At 33.8% G+C, this 13,953-nt stretch overlaps 3 protein-coding genes across 4 annotated transcripts; 2 read left to right on the plus strand and 1 right to left on the minus strand.

Annotated features, from left to right (window-relative positions):
• Positions 1-83: 83 nt before the first annotated feature.
• On the plus strand, positions 84-8,189 carry atk (artichoke). The gene is made up of 10 exons (XM_089076174.1): positions 84-427; positions 503-1,673; positions 1,830-2,536; positions 3,365-3,689; positions 3,937-4,203; positions 4,617-4,770; positions 4,945-5,157; positions 5,324-6,077; positions 6,354-6,721; positions 7,155-8,189. Exons 1-10 carry the CDS (start codon positions 204-206, stop codon positions 7,682-7,684), a joined length of 4,713 nt encoding a protein of 1,570 aa, XP_088932300.1. The 5' UTR covers positions 84-203; the 3' UTR covers positions 7,685-8,189.
• A 282-nt stretch (positions 8,190-8,471) lies between these two features.
• Rpn8 (regulatory particle non-ATPase 8) lies at positions 8,472-10,301 on the minus strand. Its single transcript, XM_011646528.3, has 5 exons — positions 10,056-10,301; positions 9,800-9,892; positions 9,528-9,706; positions 9,197-9,400; positions 8,472-9,081 (listed from the first exon to the last, which is right to left on the minus strand). Exons 1-5 carry the CDS (start codon positions 10,228-10,230, stop codon positions 8,770-8,772), a joined length of 963 nt encoding a protein of 320 aa, XP_011644830.3. The 5' UTR covers positions 10,231-10,301; the 3' UTR covers positions 8,472-8,769.
• Positions 10,302-10,518: 217 nt separating this feature from the next.
• Positions 10,519-12,162, plus strand: LOC105431980 (inosine triphosphate pyrophosphatase). Of its 2 annotated transcripts, XM_011646527.3 has the most exons (3): positions 10,536-10,638; positions 10,977-11,124; positions 11,539-12,162. In XM_011646527.3, exon 3 carries the CDS (start codon positions 11,540-11,542, stop codon positions 12,107-12,109), a length of 570 nt encoding a protein of 189 aa, XP_011644829.1. In that variant the 5' UTR covers positions 10,536-10,638; positions 10,977-11,124; position 11,539; the 3' UTR covers positions 12,110-12,162. The 2 variants fall into 2 exon arrangements, with proteins under 2 accessions (XP_011644828.1, XP_011644829.1); XM_011646526.3 differs by lacking the exon at positions 10,977-11,124 and having other exon boundaries at positions 10,519-10,638.
• Positions 12,163-13,953: the final 1,791 nt, after the last annotated feature.

Raw genomic sequence — 13,953 nt, forward strand, 5'->3', positions numbered from 1 at the left:
CTGAATATTCTTGTGTATATCAATTTAGAAAATAAGAAATAAGAAAACTCAGTTTAGAAAATAATTTTGAATACAGACTTTAATTATCAATTAGTAGAACACAGAGTGTTAGTCAGAACACGATCTCGAAGAGTTAGCTTCGCTTTTTCTAACGTTTGATTTTCTTTATTTTTACAAATCCGTATTTGTCCGTTCGCGTGCGAATGTATTCCAGAAAATGCGGAACTGGTACTCACAGTCGTAGACTACGGTCCAAATGCGCGATGATCAGGCCGTCGGAGGGCGGTGGGCTTTTGATAGTTGGTTGGCTTCTGGCACTCCGTTCCATCGGCGCCGGTGCCCAGCTAGATCCGGATTACGGATGTCCGCTTCAAGAGAGAATATTGCCATGCAGATGCTCCACGCGAGATATGGAGATTCAAATATGGCAAGTTTGATCAGATATGTAATCCCAAGTGATGAGGAATTCATGGACAATGTTGAACGCCATAAATTCACACAGGTGTAGCCACAGCGAGCTACCAAAGGTACTGGGAGGTCTGCAAGCGGTGAATCGCTATATGGACCGACCGGTAGACGAGCTGATTCTGGAGAACAACAATCTGCCCAGTCTACCCGGCAAAGTGTTCGCGACTTTGCGAGTCCTGCGCTTGATGCTGCGGAACAATCGTCTCGAGAGAGTGTCGTCCAATTGGCTGGAAGGTCTACATGACTCCTTGCTGGAACTCTTCATTGTTGAGCCTGAACTACGATCGTTACCCGTAGACAGTCTGGAGAATCTGCAAGGTCTCGAGGCGGTGACGCTGCAGAGTCGCGTAATGAAGCGATTGCCAAGATTTTCCAGCCTTCCAAAACTGAGATATCTTCAGGTCAATTCTCCGGCCTTGCTAGAACTCGTCCCGAGAAATTTCCGGGACGTTCTCAGTTTGGAGCAGTTGCACGTATTGGGTAGTCCGAGACTGACCAGACTGGAGGCCGGGCTTCTTCGAGATCTGCCTCGGCTAGAATTGGTCAACATCACCGATTCCGGAATTCATTGGATTCATCCGCGAGCTATGATCAATCTGTCGCAGCTGAAGGAGATTTCACTTGTCGGAAACGCCATAATCGACGCTGGTATGGTCGGCCGCGCGTGTATGGATCTCCCATCACTTTCGGTGATACGTCTGGATCGAAATCGCATCAATCGCCTGAGCGAAGGCTCCTTCGTTGACCTTCCCGTTTTATCGCACCTCTATCTGTCACGCAATCATATCACCGAGATATTTGCCGCAGCTTTCCAACGGCTACCAATGCTCAAGTCTATAGACTTGAATCACAATCTGATTCACCGCATTCATCCGGAATTCTTTCCGCACCGAACTGGAAACGCGTTGGAAGAGATGTGGCTCATTAACAATGACCTTAGTCATGTAGCTGAGATACGGTCGGTGCTTGAAGCTTTACCAAGGCTAAAATTCCTAGACGCCAGTCATAATCAGCTAGAGGAAATACCCTTCGGTGCTCTAAGGGGCCATCCCACTTTGGAGAGACTCCATTTGAATCATAACAGGCTCGCATTTTTGCAAACAGAAACATTTACGGCGATGCCAGCACTCAGAGAGCTCAGGCTGAAGAACAATTCGCTATCGAACTTATTAAAAGCTCCCTTCTGGAATTTACCAGCGTTAAAAGTAAAAAATTTATTAAATTCCTTGTGTATTAATCATAAATTTATGCAATGCACACTCTTAAATAATTTATTAATTTTTAATTTAGCTTCTTTCTAAAATCAACTACATATCATCACATAGTTTACTTTTACGTAACGCCGATTACAATTATTCCAGGGTCTGGATCTTTCGGAAAATTACTTTCGTCGTATAGAACCACGCTTGTTCATTAATCTGCCAAATCTTAGACGGTTGGATCTTAGTGGTAACGCTGTAGGAGTCATCGAACCTGAGTCCTTTTTGAGTACACCGGCGCTGGAACACATTAATGTCTCCGGAAACGCCTTGTCCATTATTCATTCCTTGACTTTTCGGCATTTGACAAATCTGTACGAGTTGGACGTCAGTTTGAATCGTATGCTGGAAGTGGTTCCCGGTCTACCAAAAGACATCGAACATCTTTACATGTCCAAGAATCGTATCGTCGCCCTACCAGTCGTGTCCTCTCAAGATCTAGCTCTGCCTGCCCTACGATCGTTGGATTTAAGCTCGAATGGAATTGAGAGAATCCTGCCTGGCACCCTGGCTGACTTGCCGAATTTGACAAAATTGAATCTAGGCTACAACGCGCTGAGACTTTTAGACGATGGCGTTTTTGACGGACTCACGCGACTGGAACAGTTAGACTTGAAATGCAATCGGCTGGTCACGTTGCACGGACGAAGCTTCCGACCTCTAAAGTCATTGATGGACGTGAATCTTCGGGGCAATCGAGTGGAGATTCTACGACCGGATATTTTTCAAGAGAACACGAGATTGCAAAGGGTTGACTTGAGCAGAAATAATCTCGCACAAATTCCTCACGCGACATTCGTCAATACTAGGTAAGAAAGCTAATTACTTTTATAATAATTTTATATAATATAATCTTTACAGCATATTTTAGAGCATATAATAAAATATATGTGCACATAGAGTTTTTCTTCAATATGTAATATTGATATTGAGCGATATTTTGTTCTTGTTTTGACGCGTATATACTGCATAGAAAGTATCTAAATTTACCATTTTTATTTTAATTACCAAAATTTAATATTAATATATTATGCTTATAAAAAGAATAATTTTTCTTTTCTTTATATGTTACCTCGCGGTCTCAAGTTGTGGTGGAAAGGTAGTTTCACTCGTGGTTGCTTGGTTGCATCACTCTTAACTTAGTACCTAGAAAGTTCTTCGTGCACACGCTAATATCTCTTTCTCGTCGTTGTATAGCATCGGCCTGGCGTGTCGACTAATTTGACAATAATTTGGCACAATTTATATACAATTTTATTCCATCTTGTCCATAAAATTTAACTTGATTATATCGATAAATTCAAAAAAAGTATATCTTAATTTAAATCTAAATCTAAAATGTCAATAAAACTAATAGCAATTAATTCATAATTCTCTCTCTCTTCTCTCTCTCTCTCTCTCTCTCTCTCTCTCTCTCTCTCTCTCTCTCTCTCTCTCTCTCTTTCTCTTATATTTATTAATTGCAAGATATACAGTATAATTTAAATGCGCTTAAAATACTATAAATAATGTCATAAAAACGATTTAAAAATTATTCCGGTCTATTTTTCTGAACGTTTTACGCATTTATGTATTGAGTGTAAAAGAATTGTTTAAGCATTTCGCACTTAAAACAGTAACATCAACGTCAATTATAGAGACCTTCGTGAACTGTATGCGTCGCACAATACTTTGACCGAGTTACCCGGATCGCTGCACGGCTTAACAGCTCTGCGGGTCCTCGATTTGAGCTTCAACAAGCTGAACATCCTATCGCCGGAAACGCTAAGCAGTCTATCGTCCTTGTTGGAATTAAAGCTGGTCAGAAACCATATACGAGAGTTGCGAGAGGGTGCGTTCGATGGATTACCGCGATTGTCCCTGATTGATCTCGAAAACAATGATCTCAGGGTGATCGAAAGAAATGCCATCAGAGCGTTACCGGAGTTACAGGCTATCAGATTAGGCAGAAATCGATTGCAGGTATAATAATAGTTTCATAATCATACATAAATGCAGAATAATTATTCAGATCACAATATTTTTAGACAAAATATTTTTATTATGTATTTTGCTAAGTATATATGAATAAAGTTTCAAAATTTGTTATCGTAAAAAATTTTTTTAATATATCGAATATATTAAAATTATTGCCTAACTTTCTTAATAAATTTTATAAATATATTGAGCTAAATGAATGAAGATTTAATGTAATGTATATAATTTGTAGTCCATCCCCAGTGGCGCTTTCACCGAATTACCGCTACTGCAGAGCGCGGAACTTCAAGAAAATCGGATTCAAGAAATTGCTAGTAATGCCTTCATTAACGTGCCACACTTACTTTTCCTTAATCTAAGTCACAATTACCTGCCGGACTTGGAGTACGTCGGTCTGGAAAGCCTTCGCTCATTGGAGGTTCTTGATCTCAGTTTCAATCGTTTATCTAAAGTTTCTAGCCACAGTCTAGCAACTATGGAGTGGCTGGTGGAATTAAAGGTATTTACAACGAAAATTCCAAGCTAATCTATTTTATAAGCTAAATTTTAAAAGACGAAAACGCGTTGCCTCGCGCTTTAGTGAGTATTTTCATATTTTTAATATATTTGAAATTTTAAAACGACTACAGTAAAATATTTGAAAATTTATAAATGATTACTCGTGATTATTCGTGCAAAATTTATCTCGTCCGAACTTGCAAAATATCACAAATAAAACAAGGAGAGTGTGAGAGCCTTTGCTAATAAAGAAGAATACTTTCTCGTCGAGAGTGAAACTCCTGCGTGAACCATGGTGCGAGACGGGCCGTTCTGCTGGCGGAGCAATTATTCGTATACCTGCATCGTTAATTAGGGAGATAGCCGAGCCGCTTTACATAGCCATCTTATGGCCGTTTTCCTTTTTGCATGTAGATGGACAACAATCGGATTTGTGCCGTGCACGGCTCGCCTTTCGATGATATGCCTAGATTGCGGGTACTGAGCCTGCGAAGTAATCGAATGACTGCAGTCTCTGAGAACGCTTTTAAAAGACTACGGTCAAATATCGCTATCTTGGATATCGACGGTAATTTAGAGTATTAATTAAATAAACAAGAATTATATAAAATATTTTATATATATATATATATATATATATATATATATATATCTTAAATTTAATTCTTTTTTAAATTATCGATATTTCCACAATTCGTCAATACTTTTACGTATTTATGTTTTTCTTTCATTTCTGAGAAAGGAAATCCATTATCCTGCTCTTGCGGCATGCTTTGGTTACGAGGATGGCTACAACAAGCTTCCACGGAGGGTCCTAGATGCGCTGATGGCTCTCTTTTCAAAGAACTTAGATTATCACGACAGGATTGCCAGCGTGAGAGATATGTGGAACTGATTCATCCAGGATGCGAGGCCGAAATGATTAACGTTGCCACACCTTCAGTTTCTTCATCCGGTAAATCATCAATAGTTGAAGAAGAATAAATTAATTAGCAAATTTAGAAAAATTAAATTGCGACTTTTCATTATTAGATAAAGTATCAGAATTATATGTGCCTAAAGTTTATAATTAAAAAAAATTTCCGAAATTACTTTACAATTTATTAAAATGCATTTGTCAGCATTTGGAATTACAGAAACAGTGCCATTGTGGATGAATCTAAAGGACCCCTCGACACAGACTTCCATTTCTCAGGATTCCGATTATTTGTACCAGAACGTAGATTATCAGGACAACAGAAACGATACGAATGCATTGCTGCCCAGCGTGTCTACCATTGGCACACCTACTCAGACCATGAAGATTATTCACCCCCCATCGCAAACGCAGAAATATCAGATCCAAAAAAATACCACATCACCAGTGAAGAAGAATCCCATGATGCCACCATCGCCTAGCAGCTCCGGTTTCACCTTCTTCGGCTTACCCTTGCCGAATTTGAACTTCAATCTGTGGGGACATTCGGGCAGAAAAGCGGAAAGAAAAGAATCCTCGCCATTATCAGACAGACCTGGTCGAGGTCGTTACAGATCTTTCCCACCCACAGAACCGGAAATTCACAGAGGTGGTTTCGTGCCTCTACCACGTGCGCAAAGTGGATTCGTGCCGAGCGTCGATCCTAGATTAACATATGAGAAACACGCGAAGCATGAGAACACCACGAAATCGATGAACGCAAGCAATAAATCGGTACAGGAGGAACGTCCTCGGAAAAGCGGAAACGGCACTGTGATCAAGGTGGAGAAAACGATCTCCAGGATTGGGAAACCACATACAAATTTCCAAGGAAAGGAAGAAGTAACCACCGTGTCGACTTTCGATCGATCGACTGGTTTTGAGTCTCGCAAGGTTTTACCCAATGTCACTGGAATCAGGTGAATCATCTGAATTATTCTTTTTTTTTATTGCAACGTTTTAAATTTAATATGCAGTTAAGGTTCTAAATTTAACATGAAGACAAAATATTCTTTAGTCAATTTAGACAAGATTATTCTTTTTAATTAATTCCTTGAATGGTTTATAGTTGAATAATTGCATATATGTTTACCTTGACATTTTAATTAAAGAAAAATTGCTTTAAATTTATGGACGTCACATTGGTATTTATTTATTTTCAGTTAATTTTTTGAATGTTTTTTTTTTTTGTTTAGCTTTAATGCATCAAACACAATAAAAAGCAGTGCGCCGGTAATCATAGAAGAGGACTCATCGCAAGAAGCTCACGAAACGTCGGTGTCCACCGAGATTTACGGCGGTAAAAGTTTAGAAGTAAATACGGAAGATACTAAATTTATAGAGAAGCCGCGAATGGAAGTTGCCAGTAAGATAGTTTGGACGACACCAAAAACTGTAGTAGAGGTAACAAAAAAAACTACAATTACAAAAGACATTGTAACGGCAGCTATGGAGGTGGCATCATCGATAGAAAGAGGATCCGAAGATTGGAACTTCAAAATATCTGAATACGAAAAAGATCCAACTCCTTTAAATGATACGAATGACTCTCTCGAAAAATCCAGTAAGTTTATTTATAATACACTTAGCGTGAAATATTATTATGTTTCTTGATTTCTTGGAATTTCAAAATGTTTTCTTTTCTTGGACTTCAAAATGTTCGACACGTATGTATATTGCATCATAAATCTTCTCACTCTCAAATAAATAGCTAAAAAAAGTAAAATCTGTTTTAAATTAAATTAACTTAATTAAATTAATTTAAATTAACTTAAATTAATCGGCAAAAGCCGATTTCGTTATTTGTTTGTACTGTTAAAAAGACTTAATTTGATAAGAAAATTAAATTTTTTATTATAGTTTCTATACATTGTTGAATTTCCAAGATTAACTCTAAATTTGTTAAAAGTTTTACAAATGTTCTAATAATCATCATATGTATATACTAGTATCATTATCATCATATGTATATAACAAAATTTCTTAATTTATCTCAGATAATTTGCAAACGGCAAAAACGAATGCGGAATCGCAGGTTTCGTATTTCTCAACATTCCCAACGTCTTCTACATCAAATCCACGGTCTAAGGAAACTACGACTATGACTTTCCGAGGAACGGAGGCATCCGCTTTATCTGCTCTTCTGATTCCGGGAGGACAAGTACCATCTTCGGGACCCGCGGTAAATCTACGTCCGCTTGGTAGATCTACGATAACTAAGGTTGCCTCGCCATATCTCAGCTACAATGCAGAGCAATCTAGAGAAAAACAAAAGTCAATCATCGGTGCTGCTCAGAGAAGCACCGAAATTATTGACGAAACGACAACTGAAAGCCAGAACGAGGCGTTTATCATCGACGATGAGGCCAAAGTGACAGATAACAGTCCTTTCAACTGGTACTTTCAGCACTATAATGATACAAATTTGGAACCTTATGTGGGCATTGTATACAATAATAATGCTGTTAAGATTGATGAGTATAGATGCATATCATTACTTTTGCTTGTTTTCAATATTCTGATTTAAAAAGATTTGGAATTTGCAGCAGACTTCAGACGATTTTTAAATAAACTAATTGTGAGAGCTAAAATATATTGTAACATTTGTTAAATGCCGTGACATGTGAATGTTTTAAATTATACATCATACTCGTATGATTTATATAATGTTGTAACAAAATGTACACAGATAAAGACTTACACATATATATATATATATATATATATATATATATATATATATATATATATATATATATATATATATATATAGATATCGCTCAAAATCTGTATAAAAATTGTACATGTGCGATAAACGAAAGTAAAGAAAGTAAAAGTATTATTTCCATATTACTTTTTATAAAAAAATCATGTATACGTATACACACATATACATACATACATATATATATATATATATAATCTGTATTTTTATATATCCTTTTTGGTAAAATATAGATACAAAAAAAAATAAAAAAAATAGGGCAACATTTCTGTACCAATGATAAATTAAAACAGTGTAAGCAACAGATCATTTTATTAATGTAATGTCTTAATAGAATGACTTAATTTTCTAAAAATTATATTATTCATACCTATCATATATGTTAATTGGTACTTAAGTTTTAAGCGACATGCCCGAAACACTTGAAAAGAAAAAACTGTATTGATTATTTAAGTTATTAATGGAGAAAATAAAAAAAAATAAATAAATATGCCTCGTTATCTAAAGAATACTATTGTTTATATTAACAAATTGTTAATTAAAACAAACTGAAAATATTGTAATGATTACAATATGTTGTAAAAATATCTTAACCGTAAATTTTTCGTTATATTTACTACTTCATTACATTTAAAATACAGAATTATTGAATTATTATTTTATTTTTTCCTGCGCTTAATATTAAAAATTTATAGAATTATGCCAGAACAGTCCAGGAATCAATTTGCTGTTTCTAATACATATTTAAACTGTTATTTATAAATGGGGTATAATTCTGTACAAATTGCGAACAGGCTTGACTATTACACACTGAGTCATCAATTGTCCTCAACTTTAACAGTCTCAATCTTGCAAATGGGACTTTAACAGTCTCAAAACTGCTCGGATCACTGACTTTTAGTTTTCGCCTTTTCCTCTCCCTTTTTTTCCTCTTCCTTCTTTTCTTCCTTTTTTGTATCCTTCTTTCCATCTGTTTCTTTTTTCTCAGCGTCACGATTGGTCAGCTTATTGTTAATTAAATTGTGCAACGCCACTATAGATCTAACCAATGCTGCTAAATATACAACCAGCATTTGATCATTTGTCTTGACATATAACGAATCGACAAAACTACTTTGAGTCATATCTGGTAATAAATTAAAGATATCCTGAAGCTGATAAACAATTTGATGATTTATAGGTAATTTTCCATTGCCAACCTACAAAAAATATTTATTTAGATAATTTTGCAGTTTTATATATATATATATATATATATATATATATATATATATATTAATATAAAAACATTTTCTATTAGTTATTGATATATACCTGAAGCAGATAATCTCTAATTTCCCGAATTTGTTCATGAAGACCTTTCAAACCAAGTAATTGATTTGTGATTCTTTGGCTGAGGGTACCAACGGTGGTATCTTTGATATCTCGCAATAAATGTTCTACTCCAACCTCTTCTGCTTCTTCAGCTCCAATCTCGCTTGGAATGTGCTCAAAAGTTTTAGAGGTAGGAGAACCATCCTGTGAATAAAAATCTTATTAAACATTTATATCCTTTTTAAACAAATGTGACATAATATATCTAATAATAATAATAATATATATATAATATATCTAATATAATAATAATATATATCATAAAACATACATCGTGTACTTCTTCAACTGCTTGATATGCCTCGGTAGGAAGTCCAAGATCCTTTGGTTTGGCATCAATAATCACCAAAACGGAATTAGGGCAGTATCTTCTTATCAATTCGTTAATGGCAACATCATTTTGATGTAGCTTAGGTCCAGTATGGTACCAGCCTACCACCTTCTCGCGAGCTAAGTGTCAACATAGGATATCACAATCAAAATTCTTGCTTCGAAATATAATGTATGTAAATAGAATCTGCATAAATTATTTAAAGCTATTACCATTAACTTTCTTGAACATCCCGTACATATTTTCAAGATAATCATGGTCAAGGAACCATACACTTTTGTCTTTATCATCCTCATCAAAGGGTACTAAAACATGAGGATTTATCTCTTTATATTGCACTCAGTTTCAACAATAAAAACATTTATAACTTATTTATTATGTCTTTATGTGTGAGAAACAAAAGGAAAGTGATTTGACTGTGAATATAAGCATTTTGAGGAATATTATAGTCAATTTTTTGATCTTAACCTGCAAAGCTGTTTGACACATCCAGGATCCCCTTCGCCCTCCAGCAGCCTAGGAGTACACCGACTACCCTCTTTTGATTTCCGATTTTTCCCATGCGATTAAAGTGGTCCACCACGCTCAACAGCACCAATGGGTGAACCACAACTTTCGTTGTCACGACTTCTTGACTCGGCATTTTTGGACAGGCCCAAAACGATACACGCTATACTACTGATACTACTCTAAATACCAAGCCGACCATAACCATTTAGAAATGACAAGAATGGCGTATTGAATGTCAAACTTATCGAAGCGCCATACGCGGCGAAAAAAAACCACGTAAATACTTGTATTTTTTTAATGCAAAACGATATAAAATGATTCTGTATGTAAAAAGTAAAATATTATATTACATTTAATTGTTTTTTGTTCTCATTATTGAAGTTATTTTCTATTTAGATAATGAACGAAATCAATGTGTCTTTCGCAATTCATCCGAGTGATGTTGGCAAGCTTGATCGAAAAACGAAAACGTTGCCTGCAGTGGATTTATTGGTTAGGACAACAACGAGTTTTAACGAGTAAAAGTATTCTAATTAAGAAGGTAATAATTTTTTCCATATATCAAAGATGCGTCTAACAAGAGCAGCTTATTATTTAGAATATGCCATCATATTATCCCGGGATTAATCCATAATAATACAAATCAAATGTGTCAAAGTCATGTCAAAGCCTACAACGTGCGTCGTTACTAGACAATTCAGTGCAAAAGCTGCCAACGTGAAAAATGTAAAAAACGCGCGGGGTTGAGAAGAAATTAAATAATATAGAAATTTACAATAAAATTATATAACACTTGAAAGTTCCGATTATTTAATTGGACTACTATTTTCAATTTATCAAAGTTAAAAATCCAATATAAGAAATATTATTTTATTAAAGTCTACAGATAAAATTTAAACTGAAAGAGATGGTTTATCCTTATGATATAAAGTGCACTGAACTCACAACTAACTAATAATACAAGGAAGATGGTGGGTTTTTTCAAGTGATAAATTTTTCTTCAACAATGAGTAGCGTTTTCAACATGGTAAACAATATTACAAAGTTATCTTATCAAATACCATATAAATAACTCAAATTCTTTGTGATATTAAACGGAATAAGCTATTAAAAAACAGGAAATTCTATAATTAAATACTTTCACATCTTTATCATGAATTTCTTCTTTATTTATAAGTTTTATAAGGATTTAATACGCTTTATATTGTTACGAATTGATCAATTATTTCAATTTTAATTATTTTTTTATATAATTGGATCAGATAATATTAAATATTAATGTTAAATATTAATATTATATATATTTATATCATAATATTATATTATATTATAATATTATATATGATTAATATTATATATAAAATTATTAATATTATTTTCTTAATATTTTTCTAATTAAAATAACATACATTGTACTTAGCATATTTACATGTCTTTGCAGAATGTCGTCGCCTATAGTATTCGTAACAGGCAATGTGAAGAAGCTGGAGGAGTTTATTGCTATTTTAGGAAAGGACTTTCCTCGACAGATAATGAGCAGGAAAATTGATCTGCCTGAGTATCAGGGCGAGGTAGATGATATATGTCGAGATAAGTGTCGGGCCGCAGCGAACTTGGTGAAAGGTCCGGTGATCATTGAAGATACTTGTCTCTGCTTTAACGCGCTGAAAGGTCTTCCGGGACCTTATATCAAATGGTTCCTCGAAAAATTGGGCCCCGAAGGTCTTCATAAAATGCTCTTTGGTTTTGAAGATAAATCGGCAGAGGCGGTTTGCACGTTCGGTTACTGTTCCGGCGAAAATTCTGAAGTTCATCTATTCCAAGGTCGAACTCAGGGTACTATCGTAAACCCACGAGGTCCAAGGGATTTCGGTTGGGATCCTTGTTTCCAACCGCTGGGTTACGATAAGACTTACGCGGAATTGCCAAAGGAAGAGAAGAACAAGATTTCTCATCGCAGCAAAGCGCTGGAAAAACTAAAAGATTATTTAACAAACAATATACAGATTTAATTTATTGCAATAATATGCAATAATATGTAATAAAATTACTATCTCTTCCATGAGCTTTGTCTTCTTCAAGTCTTTCTTCTCTAAGAATATATTTTACCCCTTCGCACGTATAATAATTTTAAAAGAAGAAACATTTTTTTTTACAATTTTACACTAATTAACTATAGAAGAATTTTTAAAATATTCATATTATTCTTATAAAATCTATTCATACCAAGTAGTAAAGATAATTGACATGTAAATTCGTTTTTAAAATCTTCTTAAAGCTGGAGAGTGGCGAGGTTTGCGTTGTTTTGTCTTCACTTTGTAATTTACGCTCTGACCTATAATGTTAACGATATCCGTTTAATTTATCAAAGGTGATTCCTCGCCAAAAACAACACACGCATTTCAATGATAGTCGGATTGCACCGGAAACATATGGAACCATTTGTTAGCAATCTTGAAATTACCGTGATACCTCACGATTGAGAATCTGATAATTTTAATTTCGATGGATCATGCGATGCATTACTGAACGACTTCTATCTTGTAAATCTTATGTGACGCAACAAATTAAAAAATGAAAACATATATATTTTAATCATCCAGTGGTAGATATTATTAATCATACAAACCGATACCTCTTGTACGCAAGTACTCACTAATTAGAACCGTATAATAATAACCACCGCTGTTCAATTTTCTTATTTATCAATTTATCGCGATTGCATATGTGCGTGAAATAAATGTTATTTAAAATACGAGTAAACGTATAAAAATGAAAAGAAATAATATGATACATAGCATTATCTAGAACATTTATCAACAAATTTTTTCATAAGATTTTAAAAATGGATATGTATTTTTAATCAATTAGCATTAGAAATAACACTATCAATTTTTGTCGCGTGCATAGCGAAAATAAATTTTTTATAAAACTGTTTATTTGTAAAAATGGCAATATCTGTACTGATTGAGGAAATAAAATTAGCTATTAGTAGTAGCTAATTAATATATAATTCAAATGTACAGTTAATTACTTTTACTCAAAAATAATGCTTCCTAAATAAAATATAATAAGAATAAATATAATAATAATTATATTCAAAATTAATATAACATTATTACAATTTTATATTTTTTATAATATGCACTTTTAAACTATATATAATGTAAAAGAATTAAAAACATATTTAAATCTAACAAGAAGAATCTAGTGTGAGTTTTATTTTTACATAATTCGCAAAATAAAAATAATTCTTTTGTTTAATATAGTTATTATTTAATAAAAAGATTACTTACGAGCGTAAATAAAATTGCAAGTAAGAATAATAATAATTTAGAGTTTCTTAAAACTATATTTCACAATCAGATATTCTTTTAATGACAGATTCTTCAATTTAAAGTCAATTTTTTTTAGAAAAGATTAGAATATTAATTATTTTTCGAAATACAAGAAACTAGAAACAGAGCATATTTTTTCAAATAAATTTCGCATCAAACTATTTTTCAATTAATATCAGGTAAAATACTTTCATAGAATTTTACTTTCATAGAATTCGGGAGGCAATTACAAAGATATATGATAGAAAAGATCGAAAAATTGCAATAAATAATGCTCGGCATATTTGCTCGAAAAAAATCGATTCCAAAGAATCTATCAATAAAAGGACATTTAATGCTTCTGAGATACTTTGTGCGAAACGACAGATAATGTATTTTATACACGTTGTGTTGTTATTACGTAAAAGCACTGATAAACACGCAATCGTTTTTTAATTTTAGTTTTTTAATCATTTTTAATTTTTTTCATTTTATCGAACTGTCGATAATTGTTTAATTTATACGATCAACGGAAAAAT

This window comes from Pogonomyrmex barbatus, unplaced genomic scaffold (assembly GCF_055798465.1).
Source record: "Pogonomyrmex barbatus isolate J1 unplaced genomic scaffold, ASM5579846v1 scaffold2, whole genome shotgun sequence".
NCBI classification, from domain to species: domain Eukaryota; kingdom Metazoa; phylum Arthropoda; class Insecta; order Hymenoptera; family Formicidae; genus Pogonomyrmex; species Pogonomyrmex barbatus.